Source organism: Sceloporus occidentalis, unplaced genomic scaffold (assembly GCF_023333645.1).
Source record: "Sceloporus occidentalis isolate IW3139 unplaced genomic scaffold, rSceOcc1.0.p SCAF_6, whole genome shotgun sequence".
Lineage (NCBI taxonomy): Eukaryota > Metazoa > Chordata > Lepidosauria > Squamata > Phrynosomatidae > Sceloporus > Sceloporus occidentalis.
Genome location: NW_028316986.1, coordinates 9,370,181 through 9,392,358, shown reverse-complemented (window position 1 = coordinate 9,392,358; position 22,178 = coordinate 9,370,181). Strand labels below are relative to the sequence as shown.

The window sequence follows — 22,178 nt, the reverse complement described above, 5'->3', positions numbered from 1 at the left end:
TGACCTACGAAAGGATAGAAGTCTGAGTCAACCTGGAGCCCTCTAGGATTGAACTCACAATGTTGTGGCTGCAGTACTTGCTTTCAACCACTGTGCCACTAGGCCTCCAAAAGGCATTGGCAATTTTATACAGCGCGCCCACAACATACGCAACTTTAACCTTACACGGAAGGTTAAGCCGCTGGGGAATGAATGGTGTGTGCGCCTGTGGCGCGTGTGCCAAACATGGAAGCGCTTCCCCATTTCAACCAATGGGGTTTGAGCTTACCCATTTTCCCCCATACATGGGGCGGAGGGCGGAATGGATCCTCCCGCGTATGGAGAGGGCCCACTGTATATGAATGCTAGAGTACTGCTGGCATTAGGACAAAAGCAGAGAGCTTACTGTCTTGCCGTTAAAGGGAAAATGCTAGAAAAAAGATTACAAGAAAAACCGTTTGAGAAAAAATCATTATACTTCAATATCTAAGGAAAATTTTTCCTGTATGCAGCAGATTCCCCCCCTTTAAAAAAACGCTGTCCTACTGTGTCCTACTCTTGCCTAAGGCAAGAGTGTGTGAATTCTGCTGTACAAATGTTAAACCTAAGTATTTTAACCTGCAGAATAGTTAATTCCCAAGAAATAAAAGAATGAAAATGCAACTGTGATCCTAAAGTGCCCACAGGGACAGTGGCCAGCTGTGTCTGATGAACTGTTCAAGACACACCTTATTCCAGTCTGCCTCCACTGGGGATAAACTAATTTTAACTGCATCTTTATATCAAATTTAATCTTGCAATAATTCCCAAAACTAAAATACGAGTAGAGGTAACATGCTCAAAACAGAACAGTGATGCACACAAAGAACAAGTTGGCAGTCCTTTCAAGTATTCTAAAACAGAAGTTTGACTATATCATACTATATCATTCACACAAAATAATTTGCATTATGTATTTGAATGGTTTCCAGAAAACATTAAAAACTAAACAGAGCATTAACGCTCAGTCTTGCTAACCTGAACCATATTTGGACCTTTTGCCTCACTTCCATTTATGGAAAGTTTTTTTCATCCAGTGGAGTCTTCTGTGAATGGAAGGCCAGCAAGACAGGGATTACAGGAACCCATTAGAAATTTGGGAGACCACTTTCCAGCAAGAAGAATTCGGGGGAAATCACCTCCGTTCTAGAAAAGGGTCTGTACCAGAAGTTTATGACTTGCTTTGCTTAAACACTGCCATAAGTGCTTTCATCAAATTACACATAAAGAAGGAGGCATACATATGGGACGCAAACCAATCATCAACACAATCAATTTAGCCTCATTTTCCCACTTCACAGGTCCTGGGTTTCCAGACACCCATAAAGTGCACCCCCTCCCCACTACTTGAGTTTTGCGAACATCTGAATAAATTCAGTTACACAGTTCAAGGAGGAAAGGGAGATGGCTGGCCAGGGCAAGGGAATTTAAGGCCCAAACACACAGGCCAAAATAAAGCTGCTTCGGATCACTTTGTAAGGTATGCTGTTTAAATGACACACACATTTTAAGAAGCCAGAAGCTGTGTCAAAGCTGCGCTCCAGTCCTTAGGACTGGAGCGCGGCTTTGGTGTGGCTTCCAGTGTCTTAGGACACATGTGTCATTGAAATAGCATACCTCCAAAGTGACCCAAAGCAGCTTTATTGTGGCCTGTCTGTTTGGGCCCTCAGTGTGAAAATGAAATCCATTTGCTTCATATACACTTTCTAAACATAGCCTGATGGTAATTGTATACATAACATTTTAAAATAGTTTTGTGCATGAAACAAAGTTTGTGTACAATGAACACGTAAAAAGCAAAGGTGTCACTATCTCAGCCACCCATGTGGACAACAGTAAAATTGGAAAAATGTGTCCTGTGAGGGAGAAGTCTTCCTGACAGCATGATAAAAATACGACGGATACAGAAAATCAAAGTGTGATTCAAACAGATTTTGTTTTGTAATTAAATATCTAAAAAAGACCAATACATAATGATATTTCTGGGCACTGCCACTTTACCACAATGAAAGAAGACTTGGTATACATTATCAATCCAATGACACTGGAGCAACACTCCTCAGTTCCATTTTGATATGATACAAAAACTTTGAAGCAGGAATTTTTAAGTTTATTTCAACAACTGAAAGTTCATCCGAAACACCTGGGTTGACTTATCAGCGGGTCGATTTAAGTACTGAAGTTTAAATCTTTTCAGAAAAGGAACCATTCTCCTCTGCGTACAGTGTCAAAACGTGAGCACTTACTGTGTCCTAGGAGCACCTAAACAAAGCATCAACCCCCTCTACTCTCTGCCAGAGCACCACTTCTGATCTTTTGGAATGCTTGGATGGGAAAATGGCAATGGTGGCAGCTCCTTGGCATTTCTCACCAAAGGACCACTGAGAGGAATTGGGCTCTGAAGGATCTGTATGACATTTGTGTATATTTGTTAGCTTTCCTGGCTTAAAATCAGGCAAAATTAGTGCATCAACATTAAAGGCTAATGTAACCACTATTTTCTTTCCTTTTCATCCTTTATGACTGTGTATTTTTTAGCCACACCTGTTCCTGGTCACCTACCCAACACATTGCAGAACTACGATTTACTGTAGTTCCCTCCTTCATCCATCCAGCCTTTAGGCTGGGCACAGTTAAGCCTACTGAAGTTCTTTCATGTTATTTTCTTTTGCCTCATCCTTTACTTCTTTTGTTGCATGTCCCTATGTATCACTCTTGACTTATGCACAGGTCATATCAAAATCCAGTTTTGGCCACATATATATGAGGTTGACTTACAGTTGTGTATATATGGTATTCAATAAAGTAGAATGCATATGTGTCTAGAGTTAAAAGAGTCCACAGTATGGAAGATATGTGTCCTTTGTGGAGCTACTGGTTGTGTCAAGGTTTCTAATCCCAGTCACTTGTTCCCAACCCTATATACTGGAGGAAGTCATTATGGGCACTATCAGCATCCTGCCAACATTCATTGGCATGTATTTCTCTTCTGTGTCAATCAGTTGGGTAGATCAATGCTGGGGTTCTTTAATGGACTGGATGAGGGCCAGTGAACTGAAATAAAGGTGGTGGTGGTGCAGTGGTTAAATGCCATTACTGCAGCCACATGGTTATGAGTTTATCCCAGGGCTCCAAGGTTGATTCAGCCTTCCATCCTTTCATAGGTCAGTAAATAAGTATCCAGCTTATTGGGGCAATTGGCTCACACATTGTAAATGAATGAATGAATGAATGAAATTTTATTTCTAGACCGCTATTCCTTGTAGATCACAGCGGTTTACAACAACACCATCAAAACCAATACATAGCCCAACAATACAAAAACCCACCCATACAATTTAAAAACAATACAAGGGAGGGCTTGTCTTCTTCAGGCAGGCAGTTCGAGCCAGCCTGCCTCTCTCCCCCCAAGATGGTGGCTGAAGGGAGGGCTTGTCTTCTTCAGGCAGGCAGTTGGAGCCAGCCTGCCTCTCTCCCCCCAAGATGGTGGCTGAAGGGAGAGTAAACTGCTTAGAGTGCTGAGTTCACTGATAAGTAGTACAGAAATGTAAATGGTATTGTTATTTCTTGATAGGTGGCTCCCAGATCCAAGAACCAGTTAACCTGTGCTGAATGAGGCTGCACTCCTCCTGAAGGAACTTCTATGCAGTTCAGGATTAGTCCTGGGCCTATATCCATCACTGGAAGCTGAGATGAACTCTGTTGGTCAGAGTTCCTCTAGTCAGCTTTGACAGGCCTGCCAGGTACTTCTTTCCCAGACAAGAGTAACTGGCTGCAGTAGTTCATGCACTGGTAACTTCCTAATTACACTTCTGCAATGTACTTTAAGAAGGATTGCCCTTGAGGATATGGAAGCTGGGCCTACTGCAAAACATAGCAGCCAGACCGCTGATCGGAGCATCTTGTAAAAAATCATGATATCAGCTTAACTGTTCTGAATTATTCCTTACAATTTTAAATTTTAATTTTTTTTTTTTAAAAAAACTGATTTGTGTGCTGTCCTGGCACCTTATATGTATTCCCCCAGACCTACAGATATTGTCCCTTCTACTTCTAACAACTGCTTGGACATCTCTCCCACTTCATGAAGCCACTAGTTTGCCTCCTCACACTCATGTATTCTGCCAAATGTTTCCCTGGGTCAGTGCAGCTTCATTTGCAACACTTCAACAGAAAACCATCTCGTACCTCTTCTACCCACAAACATGTGTTTACCACCTTAAGCCTATTTGTTTCAATTTTGTTTTTATTTGGCCTGCCCCTTATCTCAATGGTACTTATCCCAATGCTATTAGTAGTGTGCACAAACACCATGACAAAAATAATACTTTACCTTGCTTTTCTAAAGAAAAAGTATTCCCAGTACCTTAAGTATCTGAACAATCAAGGGTACTCAGCTTTAGATCCTACCCATCCCTTTACTGCAGACATACAAGCTGATACTCCAGGAAACAGTGTTGACAAGTATTAGATTCATAAAGATTTCTTTAAAAAATCTTATGTTTTTTGCAGGGAATGTCCAGAACATTTCTAAAATCATCTTTCTGAGCTTCCCTCCCAGATTACAGTATCAAACATTTATTTTTGAGAGCCCCAACCTAATGCAGCCCACCTGTAATCTTATCTGGGCTGAAACAATGTGAGTGGGCAGTTATACCGGTTTTGAAGCTTCTGGAGGTGAGTAGTAAGTGTTTAGTTGTAGCTGTCCATAGATGGCAAATAGACACTGTAATGAAAACATGATGCCCTTACTTCTATCCATGGCTGTCAGCAAGTGCTACTCCCTGAAACTGCCACCCTGTTCATCCAGCTTCAAGAGCACTAAAAGCAACAGATATGCTAATGCATCAGATGCATTGTTGATCAAGTACCACTTGGAGCCTTTTGCTATTCTTAGCCCTTTCCCCCATCATACAGCCATTATTTGTTGCAGTTCCATCCTCATCCATCCTTTACGGAGAACACAAAACCGTCGTGCCTGGTGGAATTTTATAAGTTCTTTGGCACTGTTTTCCTTTGCTTCGTCTTTTATATCCTTTTGTTAAATGCCTCTAGTTTTAACCATGGCTTATCAACAGGGCATAACAAAATCTGTAATTTTGACCTCAAAACCTGTCCGCGACTTGTACACGAGGTCAACTTATACAAAAGTAGTAATTTGTGTGGCGTTAGGTTCACTTCTATCTCAAGACAGAGGTGACAGTACCACATTCATTCACCCGTAAACTTAAGAGACTTAGGACACACATCTTACACAGACTTGTTTTAAACGTAGGATAAAAAGAACGACAGCAATGTCAACATGAAGTTTCAAGCAGTACATTCAAATCTCCAACAACTGCCATTTTTTCCCCTGCTGAATCTTCTGTTCACTTTAGTTTGCCAGCTAACTTTTATGTATAGTGACATCACTTAACTAATGTCCACTCTGCCAGCTCTTGCACCAGCTTGCTAGAGCTGGTATTGCAGTCTGCCACTACCACTTCTGTCAGGCAAAGTTTTTCTACTCAAAGCTTCAATTAAGTAAGCATTAAATTAAGTGCCAAATTTAAACTTTGGACAATGAACCATGCTTAATACAGGAAAAGCACCTCTTGGGTGGAACTGAAGTTAGCCTTACTTAGAATGATCTATCAAATTCTCATTTATGTCAACACTGAGCCAAGTCTTATTAAAGAATAGTTTATAAATGTGCAACCATCAATTCTATCAGCATTCTCACAGCAAAACCTCTTCATTCCAAAACAAACCTATTCTGCTCACCCCAACTCTCCAAGAGTTGTGCATGGATCAAAGATGACCCTTAACTTAGGTCTCCAGAGTGTTGTCAAAACATACAACTCCATTTTACTGAGGTTTGCTTTTATACATCAATACAGTTCTCAAACTATCAAATCTTAGTATCGCCACTGAAAATTCCTTTGTGGATGTTGAACAGCTGTCTAAATGTAGTATGCTGTGGTAAAAACAAGGCTGTTTGCTCAAAACATCAAGGACAAGGGTGAGGGGAGAGAAGAGGGAAATAACGATTACAGTTCAGCGGACAAACACAGCTGCTTTAAGCATGGAGCTGAATCTTGTCCATCACATTACCATACAAGCAGCAAGAAATGAAAGAGGTGAAATGGGGATACTGCTACAAGAAGTTTGTTTAAGACTATGTCAGAACACTCATTTTAAGTCTAATCTGTTAATAATTGGAAATTAGATCAAACATTTGAATGTCTCAGCACTTCTTCCATGTGAAGTAACATTTAGAATGTAGGTAACACTATGATACATAATAAATACGGCAAATGTACCAGTGAGGCATCAAATAACATAACATAGTACCATCAATGAACATAAACAATTTTACTAGGAAGGCAATCTGAAACAAGTCTCTACCTTCACACTGGTCTCTTGGAAGAATTTTCCATCTTGTTTTTATCACGTTTTCCAAGATCTGCAGGCCATAATACTGAAAATTGGAGAAATGAAATATGTGAGTATGCTGGATAACTAACAGCATCATTCAGGATTCTCATTCGAGCTGACATCATTGACACTTAACATCTAAGATTAAGTTGGTTAAACACAAGACTATTCACCCATTTACTGAGTTTCTCCCATGCATTTTTCTCATTTTATCCTTTGCTATTCTAGAAATCCTGCTGTTTGATCAGGATCACTCCAGAAGGGGAAAGAAAAATGTTTTGGAGAGCCAAATGATTTTATCTGTAAGGGGGAAAAATAGCAGTCACATAAAAATACACAACCTAAATGACTGCTCTCATAAGTTCATGTATACAAATGAGTTTAGCAACTTGGATGTGTATGGGCTTTCTGACTTTGGAATTGTTAAGATTGGGACTTAACATTAGAACTACTAAAACTTTCTGAAAAAGTACAGCCTACACTTCACTGATGTTATTTAAGGAACAGCAAGACAACTTGAGTTTACTTTAAGGTACAACATTCTCTTCCCTGAAGCAGCTATCTCTCTTTCAAAATTAGCTTTCATGTTCAGTCAAAAGTTCATCAATCCCATATATACCCTGGACTTGTTTTACCTTTCAGGTAAGCCTACCAAAGCTTGAATCAAAAACTATATTTTGTAGGAAATCAGAAACACTCTTCAACCCATTTTATTCCTTTTATCTCAACTTACAAGATGTCTTCTATGACAGTATGTATTAAATTACTGACATAATTAAAAGCAAGACCACAGAAAGAGGAGCAAAATGGGTAAAAGAGGTATAGCATTCCCTTTAGTCAGAAACTGTGGAGAGAAGTGAGGAGGCAATACCTGAAAGGCAAAAATTTGTTTTGAGTGATAAAATGGCTGGTCAAGATTTGGTTCAGAATAAAAGTTCTCTTTCAAGACTGTTAGTGTCTACACAGAGTAGAGTAACTAGAATTTCAGCCAAAGGGATCATGTAAGCCTCATTTTGAAAAAGCAGCACAATGTACTGTCCCAAACTACATTGTACACTCTTTGAGACTCATTTCAGTTTTCTTCATACTTCCTTCCTATTTTCCCTTGATTTTTGTGTCTTTTGAGTTTGTAGACCCACACAGAAATTTACACACTCACAAAGGCATCTCTGGTCTTCACAAGCTAGTTTCCAAGATGAAATTTTCAGTCAGAAGTTGTAACCTCAACATGTTACTTGTGAAAGGTGGGAAAGACCATCATTTGTAGCTGTTTGTTTGTTTAGAAGATCTCTTACTGCTAAAGAACTATGCTTAAAACTGAACAGCAGGCTTCCTCCTCAGCAATGGGAACCAGTGCCAAAGAAACAGCAAGCAAAGCTCTGGCAGTGTGTAAGGTTTTCTTCTCTCTTCTCCAACCCCCAAATGCACATAACTTCTTTGTTTTGTGGCCTAAATCTCAAGTGAACAAACATTTCTACTGAACACTGGTGGCATTCATGAAGCTGCTCTGAATAGGTTCCCAAGTTGTCCAGCAGCAATCAGAACAGTGTGTGCACCACATCTGCACAACAGGATGGACATAACAGGATTTCACACCCAGAACTCTCAATAATCAATACTATGCAGTGATACACAAGCCACTACAAGAGCCCTGCTTACCCTAATGTTAGTTCCACTTGGGGCTAATCTGGCTTCTAGAATGGGTTTACATCACTGGAGAGGATACAATTCATCTGCACAACTAAGGTGATCTAACCGTTTCAGGACCAAAAAGTTATATTTTCAGAGACAAAGTGTTACCAAGATATACCTGTACTCAAAAGGCTGAAAAGAACTCAGATTTACAACTACCTTATTCACAACCTGCAGCTAGTCCCTAGGGAAGCTAAAGGGCAGGGCATGTATGCATTCTTTCTTTCTGAATCTTATGGAAGAAACTTATGAGTGTTAAGTCTGGTTAAAGTTTCCTGTGGACACACACCAACAGTTTCACTGATACATTTTCTTTGCCTCATTCTTTTGGTGTTTTATATTTCGGTGTTCATTTTCTTATTCTATTTCTACTTCACTAATTTCCTGATTAAGGAAAGTCAGAATGAACATAAAGAGCTGTCATCAATTCAGACCTAAGTCCCTTTCCTTCAATATTATCTACTGTGACTGGCAGAAGTCAATAAGGACTTGGATGTGTGGTTATTTCAAAGCAAGGTTATCCAAGTTGCTTTCAACAGGAGACACCACAGTGTGAAATCCAGCATTATACAAGCAAACTTGCTTATGAAATAGGACTCCCCCATTTCTCATCCCTTCTGAAATATGTCTTTCCTCAACCTCAACATTTCATCCAAGAGTTCCCAATCCTCTGTGCTAGGAAGTAAAGGGATACAGTATAGGTCTTCTGACTGTTTGCACTGAGAAATGTTACTCTTTCTGAGAGAAAGATCACTGAATAGCTCGCCAAATCTTTGCTTTCTGCTGGCAAAGCCATGCATACTGACCTACAGCATCTCTCCTAACAGCCCACCATTAATCAAAACACACTACACTTAACAAAGGTTCAGTGATACATGCAGTCTATCTTCTTCCTACCCGTGTAGCATGAAGAGGAAGAATTTGCTTTTCTCTTCTATGAGGAATATACACACACAACATGGACAACAGACCTAACACAGAAGGGAAGGAGAACAATCAAATGCCACTGTGACCATCATTTCCTGATTGATAGTATGTTAGAGATTATTCTATTTTATTATTATTATTTCTAAAATTAATATGCTTGTGCAGTGACGATTCAAAGCCTATTAGTCTTGTGAAGAGATGTCAGGATATAATGCAAAACTTTATCCTCTATATATTATTGCCCTCCACCAGATATTTCTGCTTATCTCTATTTGCCCCCCCTCCCCCCGGGTCTCAAAAATTATATATATATGATATAACCATGCTACAAAAGATGGGACAGAAACAGCCAATTAATGAAAAATTGTAGACAATGATCCCTGTGGCAGAAATTATTATGGGACACTTATACTATGTACCAAACCCATTCCCTCCCACCACCCAAGAAACCAAAACAAAGAAAAAAAGCAATTGATGAACAGAATTCAGTTAAAGGGAATCAAAAGGGTAGACCTTGTGGAGGCCTGCCGTCAAAGCCTAGCTGTGTCAGTTGCACAGGAAGACACCCCTTTTCTTCCTATTACAAGCAATCAACATAATGGAACATTATGATTAATATCAGGTAGTGTTAACAGCTTTAAGAAAAAAAATGACTGCATAAAAGCCAAATGTCATAGTGCATAAATTTAGCACCAAATCATTTGCAATTTATGTAAATTGAAGAATTCTTTACCTGTTGCTTTCTTTCTGTTCCTCTAATCATCTCATTTTTCACAAGACAAATTTGAGTTTTAAAAAATACTGTTGATAAATCAACTTAAACATTAGTAATGTCTGTGAGTATAAAAAGCAAAGTTTACCAGGCAAGCAAACAGGCAAACATGGTTACTTAAATTTAGTACTTTGAGGAAGTTCTTAACTTTGTCCTAACTTTACAAAGCCTTCTTTAAAAAAAAAAAAAGAATTAAAAGACTTTCATAAATGTCATCCAAATTCTGGAGAAACTCATTGGAGCATGGCTATATACTATCTAGTTGCAAGGCAAGCCAAGATGTGTGTATGTTCAAAGAATGTGGCCATGCACAAATTTCAATGGTAAGATAACCACTTTCACATGTTCTACAACTTGTAACTAAACCTTCAGAAGTTGTACAGCAAAAACATAACTACAGAAGGCTGAACAATCTCCACTTTACCTAATACCTACCCTAATTATAGGACTTTATTAACTGTACTGCACACAAGTACAGATTGTATCTAACTGAAGAAAGTGTTTGGGGTGCCTACCCTGTTTTAAACTGTACAGAATAATACCAGTCTTTCAAAAAAATTGAGGAACATATTTTGTCCTCTGTTATGTGTACTGGCTCTCATCAACCTAAATGAAAGCCATACACTTTATCTAAAGACATGATATTGCTACAAAAATTTATAATACTCAAATCTGTTCATACTACAACCAGAATTTTTATACAAATCCCAAGTGACCCACAATTTTACAAGAAAAAGTGACAACTTCATGGAAACCCTGTGTGATAGTACAAGATCAGACTAAAGTAGTCTGAAAGCAAACAAAAAAAAGTTAAACAAATGCTAAATCTAAAAACGGAGATACCTTCCTCAAAGCCTGAGTGGAAGAAAGACAGAAATCAGTTAAACATCATGCACTTACTTTGGTGTTCATGTTCTGTGAAAACTCCAAAATAGTATCAACTCTTGTCCATGCATCAGGGTGTTCCTTTAAGTGAGTCAAAACCTCCTGTGCCATCCTTTGCTAGATATGGAGACAAACAATTAACAGCTGTCAAAATAGCTTTTGTAAATGACTCACAACAATGTTTTCCCATTTTAGATAGCTGAGGTGCTTTTGCTGGAGAAAAAAATAATAATGCATATTTCTCTTCCAAACCTCTCCCCACAAAAATTTACTCCCATAGTGCTCTTACAAGAGCACACGTTTCACTGTCAGTTACTGATATAGGCGTGCTTGCTATTTGGAAAGATGCAGTGACTCAAGCAGGAATCACAGAAAACATCTTCTGAAGGTGGGTTAATTTTTCTGCTTATTTGCATCAGAAGTGGCTGAATAACCCCAACACCACTTGCTCACAACTTGCAGCAAACTGTGCCCAACAGAAAGAGTGAAGGCCTGAGCAATGAATCACGCAGGGGCACAGTGGGCAACATGAACTGCAGATGGCATTTTGGGCACACCACAATCTTTAATTATTTCTCTCTTACACAGTGCAACAGCTATTCTCTCACTGTCCACCACTGCACCCTACCATATAGCTTGAGAATTACTGGTGCAGTAGTTAAATGCACCTTTGATGGTAAGTGAAATTTAATAACAACAACAAAATTTATTTCTATGCCGCTTTTCCGCAGTGATCAAAGTGGCGTACATAGTAAAATTATTAAAACAACATAAAACTAAAACCACATTACATTAATTACAATATACAATTAAAATCCAATTCATAGGTGTATGTAAGTGAGAGGGAGAAATTTAGGCAGTTTGTGTCTTTATCATGAATTCTCCAGTTAGGATAGAAGCAAGATCAATATACAACAGTGAGCCTCTCATGACCAGTCACTATTTCAAAATTCTAAACTCTAATCTACTTACTTTTAAGATACAGAAAAAGCACAGACATACTTCACAGCCGCTTATTTACCCCAGGCAATAACTAAATCTAGTATCAAGAAACTGTCATTTATCTTAAAACATTCCTTGTATAAAAATTAAACACAGTAACAGAAGAACACATGAAAGAAATACACAACACCATTAGTTAAACTGTGGCAGTTTTGACGATAGAAAGTCTAAATCTTTTGAAATTGGATCAACTTTGATAAACAGAGGCACCTGGCAAATACATATACATTTATATAAACTATTCAAATGGCACTAGTAATCTGATCAACTTCCAAGGCATGATAAAACTATATGAAATCCCCACCACAGCAGATTGCTGTCAAACAACACACAAAGTCTGGAACCAAATGTGCAAGGTGGGGAAACCATTGGTGTGTGTGTGAAGTAACTGGCCCCAGTTCAAGTTGGAGTATATAATGCCAAATAACTTTCTGCGGATGACACTGTGTGATCTTAATCACAGCCCAGTGTATACTTTTTTACTGCTTTGAAGAATGGTGCAGTCTTAATTTCTAGACTGTAACCCCCCAATCCCTGCTTCCTGCTAGCCATGAGTATTTGAAACAGGAGGGAAGCAAACATTGATGGAAGGAAATGCTTTTGTAACATACATCTTTCCCAAACATAAATAATGGCTCCAAAGCCATCACACTTTTAAGTAACAATTAATTTTAACTAAATTCATTTCCAATTCCGTTTTAAGAAACCCTCCCCCAATACACAACCAACAAAACCACTTTGACGTAAGATGAAATGGGACAGAGAAACTGGCCCCACCAGCCCGTTCAAGTCTACTGTACTGTAATTGTCTTTTCTCTCCCCAACCTCTGTTATATCAAACTAGAGTGCAAAATGAGGCCACTGGAGAAAAGGCAGCAACGGTTTAGACACAGTTCAGAGATACAGGAACAGGGGAAAAAACAATGTGAAGACAGGGAGACTCAAGCAAAAGTATGCGTAAACACAGACAAGAGATAGGAAGAATGATTGTATTGTGGCAGTTTTGGCAAGTTTCTAGAACAGAAATAATGCTTATTGATCAGACAGCACTTGGACTGGTAGCCACTAGAATCAGATTGGATACATTAAACTTAAGAAGATTAATATAAAAATTAAAGTTTTATAAAGTGTGGGACTGTATAGAACTTGGAAGAACCCACGCTATTTAAAAAATGAACTATGTATGTGTTTTCAAGAGTGGAACAAACATAGATGACCTATCATCAAAGTCTAAGTAAGCATAAGCTATTTGCCTTCCAGTTACCTGTATCATCGTAAAATCAATTCTGAAGGGGGATGCAGGGACAGGAGCAGATCACTTTATTCAGGTATCCTGGCTAAAGGATGAATGCTAAGTAAAATTTAGACAAATTATCCTTTTATCTTTCTGCTACTAGTATGCGTATCAGATCAGAAACCAATGAAGTATTTTTCATAGTAACTTTTGTATTTCTGTTTGGTTAGAATAAATCTCCCAGAGCTGCCTCATTGGCAAATCTAGCTTTACCAGTGTATAGAAGGACTCATTAAGAGAACACATCATTTCTTCTCTATAGCCAAATCTCTGGCACAGAGAATCACATGTTTCTGATTTCCAAATGAATACTCTACCTGGGCTCCTTCTCCATGATACAAGCAGTTCACCACATTATCCAACAGATTTATATCCAATTTCTGGTTGAAATCCAGCAGCTGTCGCGCTGCATGGTCTGCTAACATTGTCATAATTGCTGGCATAGATTACTGAAATATTAAAGAGAGAAATGAAGTTTTTAAAAAATCATTTAACTATGCAATCTCAGAAATTTAATCAGTTGAAACATATACACACTACATACACTCAACCAGGTATTTTACAAAGCTATCTACATTTTAACACCTATTAATAGTGGTATCTGACTTTGATTTTCCCTTAGCCAACATATTCTGTATGTGATCCTTTGTATCCACAGATTCTGCATCCACAGATTCAACCAACCATGGCTTGATAATGTTTGACCCCCTCCCCCCAAACTAAACCTTGTACTGATATTTTATATAAGGGATACCATTTTCCTATACCATTGTATATAATGAGACCTGATCACACACAGATCCATGGGGGTGGGTTTCCTGGAATCAAACCCCAGAGAATAACAAGGACCCACTGTATTAGCAAGTAACATCATCAACTACACAAACAATGGCCAGAAGAACCAAATTAAACTTTACATCACCTACAGATTTTTCAAGAGGGTTTTTTTTTTTGGGGGGGGGGAGAGGACAGGACATATACACACCAACTTGGAAAAGTGGAATCTGTTACATATTAAGCCTATCATTTTTCACTAATTGTGAAGTGAGAGCATTACTCATACAAAGTCTTTAATATTTCATCATTGCTTTGAACAGGACATGTGAATGTTGGTATCTAACTGCACATGAAAAAATCCAGTTCAAATAATAAACATAAAACAATCCTATATGCTAAACAACACCATGTCGAGGCCACTGAAAATCTTATGAAGTTGACCAACCAATGGTTGCTTTCTGATACTGTTGCAGTTTCACTGCAGTTCCTCACACTTTTAAGTCTTCACTAGCCTAAATACGTAAACACTGGCCCAAAGTGAGAAGGCACTCAAAACTCTGATCAAACAACTAAACTGTAAAGGTTAACATACACTTTAATATATTGTACTCTTCCATTCAGAAAGATTAATACCCTCATGATGCCCCCAATGATTCAACTGTGCAATGCTACAATAATGGGAATGAGGATAGATAACTTCAGTGTGTTCATTTTTCTACCTGGGGCCCTCCAGGTCTGGTACAGTGCCAAAGAACAACAAGAAAACGAGGGGGCTAGAAATGCATTTCTAGTTTTGAAAGAACTAGTTTTCTAGATTTTTTTTAAAAATATTAAACAGTGTCTAAGGACACAATAATCTACTTAAAAGGTTAAGGGATGCTCCTGGAAACTTCCAGGAAAGCCAATACCCCTATTTGCCAGGTGGCCAGTCCATGGAAGTGATGGGGTTGTAAGGCTGCATGATGCACTTTGCCCATCCTGGCTTCAACAGTAAAGTCAATGGATTTATTCCCAAATTGAATGTATATACAACTGCAATATGGATTTGTCACAAAGTACTACATTTCTACTTATAATACATAATTACAACTAAACAAGGTAACTGACCAGGACGGTTTTTACAGGGCTGAGGATGACCCTTGGAATTGGCAAAAGTGGTAAACTAAGGAAGCAATCTTATGTTCATTCATTTCAGAAAAGGCTCCACTGAATTCAACAGGGCTAAACTTACACAGGATTTGAATATACATTCAAATCAGCTTTGTGATGACAAACACCACACGTCTACTATTAGAAATAAAGTCAAGCTTACTGCAAGGAAAAATGTCCCACATACAAAAAATGAAGTTCACTTAGCAGGGTTTGGCATAACTGGCTCCTCCAGTTGTCCAGTTACATATTAATCATATTCAGAAAAGAACATAAGACTTGTCAATGTTCAGTTGCACACTGACTCTTAAGTATCACAAAACTGCTTTCTATGCTTGGCCACCCATCTCCTTCTTCTACCATCAAGTGTTTGTGACTGAAGAGTTAAACAGGCAAGCTTTCAAGTATCATCCTCATGCAACTTTCACCTCTCTCCCTAAGAAAAATCTTCCTTTTACAAACATTACTGCATCGCAACATTATCAGGTGCTGAACTCTATAACTGTCTTCTAAGTTTCACCAATGAAGAAAAAGCACTGATACTCGTGATCTCTTTAAAGTGACCTCAAGTGCAGAAAAAAGACAAGTGCTCATGAAGCTTATTATGTATAACTGCTACAGCTCATGGTTAAGTGCCAGTATCTCCCTTCTACCTGGAAATAAGCAGACAATGGAACATTTCAACATAAAATGGAAAATGAGAGAAATAAAGTCAATCTAGCAGCACTTGGAGAATGATTTACTATAGCACAAACTTTCATGGATATCAATCCACTCCTTCAGATGGGGAACCTTAAAGATGCTGCTGGATTCCTTCACCTCCACCCTCCATTTTATACTGAAAGAGAACACATGCTTCTCTTTGAAAGCCCTGAAACATTCCTGTCTTAAAAACTCCACATGGCAGCCTTACCCAATGTGGCATCCTCCATGAGGCTTGTACTACTTCCATCAGCCAGCATGGTTAACTGCCAGGGATAATACCGAATTTAGCCTGATGCATTTAGGAGTTATCACATTAGGGAAGGCTGGCAGAGGGGAAATGACAAGCTTGAAAGAACCTGGGAGGTTTAACTTTTAAGTAACCTCAAACAACCCAAGTTATTATTATACAGGAACTGTGCCTAGACATCAGTAGAGGAAATATTCCTGGGGATTCAGAGCAGCTTTCCACGTTTTCAGGCTTAGAACAAATTAGAATATTACAACATATACAATCATCCCTCCATATTTGCAACTTTGATTATTCACGTATTTTATTAATATGTTCTCTCTAGGAATATCTACCTCCTCGAGTGCAACTCTATGGTCATCTTTAACTAAAAGTTGCACTGAAAGACCTAGAGATTCCTAGAGAGAACCCTCTACTAGATATTTGTAGCTCCTCCAGTGCAGTTCAGTATCTTTTGGACGTTGACCACAGAGTTGCACTGGAGGACCTAGAGATTCCTAGAGAGGTGTCCTCTCAGGTAAAAATGTGGTGTTTTTGTTATTTGTGGTTTTTCCATATTCACAGGGGTCTTGTGCCACTAACCCTAGCGAATATGGAGGGACAAGTGTGTTATGAGTGGTCAAGAATCAAAAATATCACTCATAACAGCTTGATATTTAAGCAAACAATTCGCTTGAGATCTTCATATGTGGGGCTGATTGGGGTAAATTGTAGGGGTGAAGAGGAAAGATGATGCAAAAATTTACCTCCACTACACTTATTTAAAGTCTGTTACATTTATATTTTTTACTCATTTATTTTTATATCCTTTTTATTTAACCTTTTGTATAGAGATCTTATACAGAGTTATACAAATGTTTCAGAGAGAGGGCTCTATGGCCCTTCCACTTTCATTTCTCCACTGACTTCATAGAATCATAGAGTCCAACCCCCTGCCATGCAGGAACTCACAATCAAAGCATTCCTGACAGATGGCCATCCATCTGTTTAAAAATCTCCAAAGAAGGAGACTCGACCATTTCTGAGGGAATGCGTTTCCCTGTTGAACAGCTCTTACTCTCAGGAAGTTCTTCCTAACGTTGAGGTAGAATCTCTTTTCCTGTAGCTTGGCCACTAATTCATCACAAACTGAGCAACCACCTCACCATCAAACTCTTGCCAAAGTCCCACATCAGGGCTGCCTGTAAAAAGCTTTTCAGGAAAACCACACGTGTGAAACACAGAAACCAGTAACCTGCAAATTATTGGGGGAGGGATATTATAGGTCTTGAAGCCTCCCCTTCTCACTAATGTTTCCTGGAAACAAGGCATTCCCTTCCTTCCCATTGAGGAAAGAAAAAACCCGAATGAATTAAAAAAGCCATTCTGAAATCCTTTTTAAGGGATACGTAGTGTAAACCAATGCAACAAGGCACACATTCAAAGGCTACACACACCCACCCACTGGAAAGGCCTCGGCTGCCGCCCTTCGCCGATCAGGAGCCACACTGCAGAACATGCAACACCCGCGGCTACTACTACGGACACACAACTAACCAACCCATCTGCGGAAGTTGAAGGAAACTAACAGGCCAAACCATCTAACAATACCCCCCCCCCCCCAGTCCTGGGAGAAGAGGGAGGAAAGAAGCAGGGGTGAGGGCGCTTTAAGGGGGATTTCTGTGCCTTCTCCTTCCAAGCGGCAGCAGCAAAGAGCAGCTGGGCCACTGCAACCCCTCCTTCCCTCTCTGCTTTCTATACAGGGGCCCCCACGTGATCCAGGCGGACGTTTCAATACTGCTGCTGCTGCTGCTGCACACAGAAAGAGAGAGAGACACACACAAATATTTCTGGAAACTTCCACTCCTAATAATTCACGGATTAGGCGGCTCCTTTGCTCCACGAGGGTGCCAGCCTCCTGCCTTGTGGTCCCCCAACACACACCTGTGAGGGAAAACCCTCCTCCTAGTCTCCCGCCAACCCACCCAAATCACACTCACTCCAGGCCCCATAACAGTCCCACATTTCAGCCCAGGTTGACTGCAACACACAGGCCTTCCCTTTCCCCACCACTAGATAGATAGATAGATGATAGATAGAGTGCAAAGGAGGGAAAGGGCTTCTCTTTCCCCCATGACCTTATTTTATATATGTATATATGGGGAAAGGGCTTCTTTTTCTCCCTTCATTCATGTGCACACACAAACATGTATAGGGAAGGAGGGAAAGGCCTTTATGACTTTATTTATGTATACGTATTTGTATATCTATGGGGAAAGGGCTCCTCTTTTCCCCATTCTCCATGACTTTATTTGTGTGTGTGTATGCACACACACATATAGATGTATGGGGAAAAGGCTTCTTTCTCCTCCTTCCCCATTACTATATATATATGCACACATATATGGGGAAGGAGAGAAAGGGCTTCTGTTTCCCCATGAGCTTATTTGTGTGTTTGTATGCACAGACACATATAGATGTATGAGGAAAGGACTTTTTTCTCCACTTTCCCATTACTATACACAAACCCCATTATGTGTATATACACACACACATGTATGAGGAAAGGGCTTCTTTCTCCCCCTTCCCCATTACTACACATACATGTATATTTAGAGAGTGATGGGAAAGGGGAAAAAGAAACCCTTTCCTTCTTTCCCCCCATATATATGTGTGTGTTTGTGTGCATAGTAATGGAGGGGGGAACAGATAAGTCTTACCCATATATGTGTGTGTATAAAATTAAGGGGGAAAGAAAAACCCCCTTTCCTTCTTCATACATGTGTGTATGAACACATATGGGGAAGGAGGGAAAGGGCCTTCTCTTTCCCCTTCCCCATTTCTCTCTCTCTATTTATATATGGGGAAGGGGTGATAGTGAAGCCCCTGGGTGGGGTGTTTCTACCTAACCTAGAAGCATGGCAAGGAGGATGGCCCTACATGTGGATTATAAGGATATCTATCTATCTATCTATCTGTCTATCTACTTATCTATCTCTGGAGGCCTTTTCTTCCTGCGGTTCCTCCCAGCAGCACATCGCCTTATTATCATTTGCTTTCAAACTCAGGCAGGCGCCAAACCAAGGCCCCACAAGAAAGGACCTCCTTTTCCCAGCCTCCTTCCTGCAAACGCACACCAACAACCGCCCCTCGCTTCTTTTAACCTCCTCCACGAGGCTCCAACCACAGACCTAACCCCCCAAAGGGCTTAGCCGTGTCATTAGGGAAAGGCCTCGGACTTTGTCCTCTTCCCAAACACCCCCCCCACTTCCCTTCAATCCCCCCTCGCAACCTTAACCACCACGTTATCAGGCTTAGGCCCAAACATCAACAAGGGTCCCTTCCCAAAGGCTTCCCACTTTGGGGCCTCACTGCTCCCCTCCTTGCCCCAAAATATTGTAGCCTCTTCGCAGCCTTTGTCTTTCCCTCCCTCCCTATATATATATACACACACATACATACACACACATACTATAGATGTGTGTATATATATATATATATATACACACACACATATGTATGCACACTCACCCTATATATATATATGTGTGTGTGTGTGTGTGTATATATATATATATATATACATACACATGTATACACACACATGTGTGTTGTGGACCCCCCTTCTCTCTCTCTCTCTCTATATATATATATCTATATATCTATAAAGTGGATTTCTTGTAGGGAGTAAAGTCCTGTAATGACTTCTTGGGAAGCGATAAGAAATGATTTCTTACAGAGAGACAAGAAACAATGTCCTGGAAGGAGGCAAGAAAGGAAGAAAGGCATGATTTCTTGGAAGGAGTGAGAGATGATTCCTTCTTTTAGGGAGGAAAGCGATGGGTTTCTCCTTCTAATTCCTGCAAGGAACCTACTTTTTGGCCCCCTCCTTCCCTCCCTCCCTCCCTCTTTCTTTCCCTCGTGGAAGGAAATAAGGCCCCATGCACTGAAAACAACTCATCACTTACCTAATGGAGTAGTATCACAGCTACTTCTTCTAGAGAGGGAGCAGGAGAGTCACAATACACACACAAAAGTAACAAAAACCAAAAGAAGGAGACCTAGAAGAAGGGGCTGGGATGCTGGGGGGCCCGAGGAGGAGGAGGAGGAGGGGTGTGTGGGGTGTGTGTGAAAACAAAAAGGCCTGCCCCAGCTTCCCTTCCTTCCTTCCTCAAGCCTTTCCCAAGAGACACACAAACACACGCGGAAAAGAGAGGGGTATTTGCCTCTGGGTTTCCTTTCCTTTCCAAAGCCTGGTTTCATTCAAAGAAACAGCCACCGACACCAGACTCTCTCTCTCTTTCTCTCTCTCTCAAACTTTTTGAATCAGCCAGGATTTACTACCAAAGAAAGGGGGGAGGAGGAGGAGGAGGGCAAAAGGGGAGAGGTGTAAAGTAGAGCAAGGGGCAAGAGCCACAAGGGGAGCCGCAGACCCCCTCCCACAAGGCCAGGCTTCGGCGACCCCCTCCCACCCCCCAAAAGTGAAGAAAGAGGCGGGAAAAAGGGGGCTCTGTCTTTTACGATGAAGAGAGAGAGAGGGCTTCCTTCCTTTCTTTGCAGAGAAGGAGGAAGAGAGGGAAGGGAAGCTCCACCCGCTTCTCTCTCCCGCTCTTTCCCTTAAAAAGACCAGCTTCGGAGGGACCTCCTGCCTCTCGCTCTCTCTCTCACACACACAACACACACTCAATGTGTGTCTGTCAACAGCACTCTAGAGGGACTATAGGGAGGTGTTGCTTTTGGCTTTGGAAAGAGAAGGGGGCTGGCTCCTGAAGTTGAGGAAATAGCCAAAAACTGGGGGTGAAAGAAAGGGGGGGGGCTACAACACACAAAACACCACAAGACAGTCCCCAAGAGAGAAAAGGAAAAGGTGGAGTGGGGCTACGCAACGCCACAACTCCACAAGGCGCACACGCCCCTCGGAAGATGCTCAGCGATCAGGAACCTAAAAATAGAAGGCACAACAAGCGCCACAACCTACACACTCACAACCTACACTCAGGAAAGCCACGCAACGAAAACACACACACGCAGACGCACGCTTTTCTCCCAGAAGGGTCTTTGGCTGGGGAGGCCTCCCTACACACTTCTTTGAGTCACACACACAAACGCACAACCTCCATAACTGTTGGCGCACCCTCTCTCTCTCTCTCTCTCTCACAGACACACACACCTGGTTGTGTTGTTGTTGTTGCGTGTTTAAAAAAGCCTGCAAAAACCCACTCCTGCGCTTTCGATTGCAGCCGCCCCCCTCCACACACACACACACCGCAACGCAACGCAACACACACAACCCCCTCCGCCTCCTCTGCCCTCAAACGACGAGGGCTTCTCCTCCTCCTCCTGCTCCTTTCCCCCTCACTCTCTCTCTCTCTCTCTCCCTCCTCCTCCTCCCTGCCTTTCCCTGTCCCCTTTTTCGTGGCGGCGGAGGCGCTGCTGCTGCTGCTGCTGCTGCTGTGCTTCTTCCCCTCCTTCTTCCGCTCCTCCTCCTCCTCCTCTTAGTGCCACAGACTCGGAACCGGCTCAAACCGGTTCAGACTGGGAGATTCCATCTCGGTTTAGTTTTCAGCCCATGGCGCCTCGGAGCGTGCGGGAGGGGGCGGGGCCTCGCCGCCTTCCCTCCTCCTCCTCCGCCCCCTCCTTCCCAAAACCGCCCTCTTTCCTGATTGGCTCCCACGCCGAAGGGATGTGGAATAAATTAAAAGGAAGAAAAAGCACCACCGCTCCCCCCTTCAACACATATACGGCACCGCCAATGGATCCAGGCTTCTCATTGGTCGGCACGGATGCCTGTCTTGGCTTTTCCCCGGGAAAACACAAGTCAGGCGTCCCTGTTGGCCAATGAGAAGCCTGGATCCGTTTTCCTGCCTCTTTTCCTCAGGAAAAGACAAGACAGGCATCCCTGTCAACCAATGAGAAGCCTGGATCCGTTTTCAGCCTCAAGGTGGTGTTGTATCTGTTGGGGTGATGCTTTTCCCCGAGCAAGCCCCACCCCTCTTCGTTCCCCCTCTCCCTCCCTCCCTCCATCTATCTTCAGAGCGTGAGATCTGATTGGTTGAAAGCAGCTGCCCATCTTAAGTTTTGTCCCGCCGTCCTTCCCGCCCACTCTAGCGCTTCAAATAGCAATCTCGCGGGCTACGGCGGCCCTCATGAACAAGACAGGCATCCCTGCCAACCAATGAGAAGTCTTCATCCATTTTCTGCCTTTTACCCTCCAGGAAAAGACAAGACAGGCGTCCCTGCCAACCAATGACAAGCCCGGATCCATTTTCTGCCTCTTTTAAAGACAAGACAGGCATCCCTGACAACCAATGAGA

The 22,178-nt window shown here is 41.3% G+C and overlaps 1 protein-coding gene across 2 annotated transcripts in view; it reads right to left on the bottom strand.

The window, feature by feature from the left end:
- XPO1 (exportin 1) overlaps positions 1-21,750 on the bottom strand; it is a 50,720-nt gene extending 28,970 nt beyond the window's left edge. The window contains exons 1-4 of one of the 2 annotated variants that reach the window (XM_089528820.1): positions 21,035-21,750; positions 13,325-13,456; positions 10,727-10,828; positions 6,406-6,478 (exon numbers count right to left, since the gene is read on the bottom strand). In XM_089528820.1, the coding sequence (XP_089384946.1) occupies positions 6,406-6,478; positions 10,727-10,828; positions 13,325-13,450 (301 nt within the window). In that variant the 5' untranslated portion in view covers positions 13,451-13,456; positions 21,035-21,750. Of the gene's footprint in view, positions 1-6,405; positions 6,479-10,726; positions 10,829-13,324; positions 13,457-19,832 lie in introns of both variants that reach the window. The other variant, XM_089528819.1, reaches the window with a different exon arrangement.
- Between the last annotated feature and the right edge of the window lie 428 nt (positions 21,751-22,178).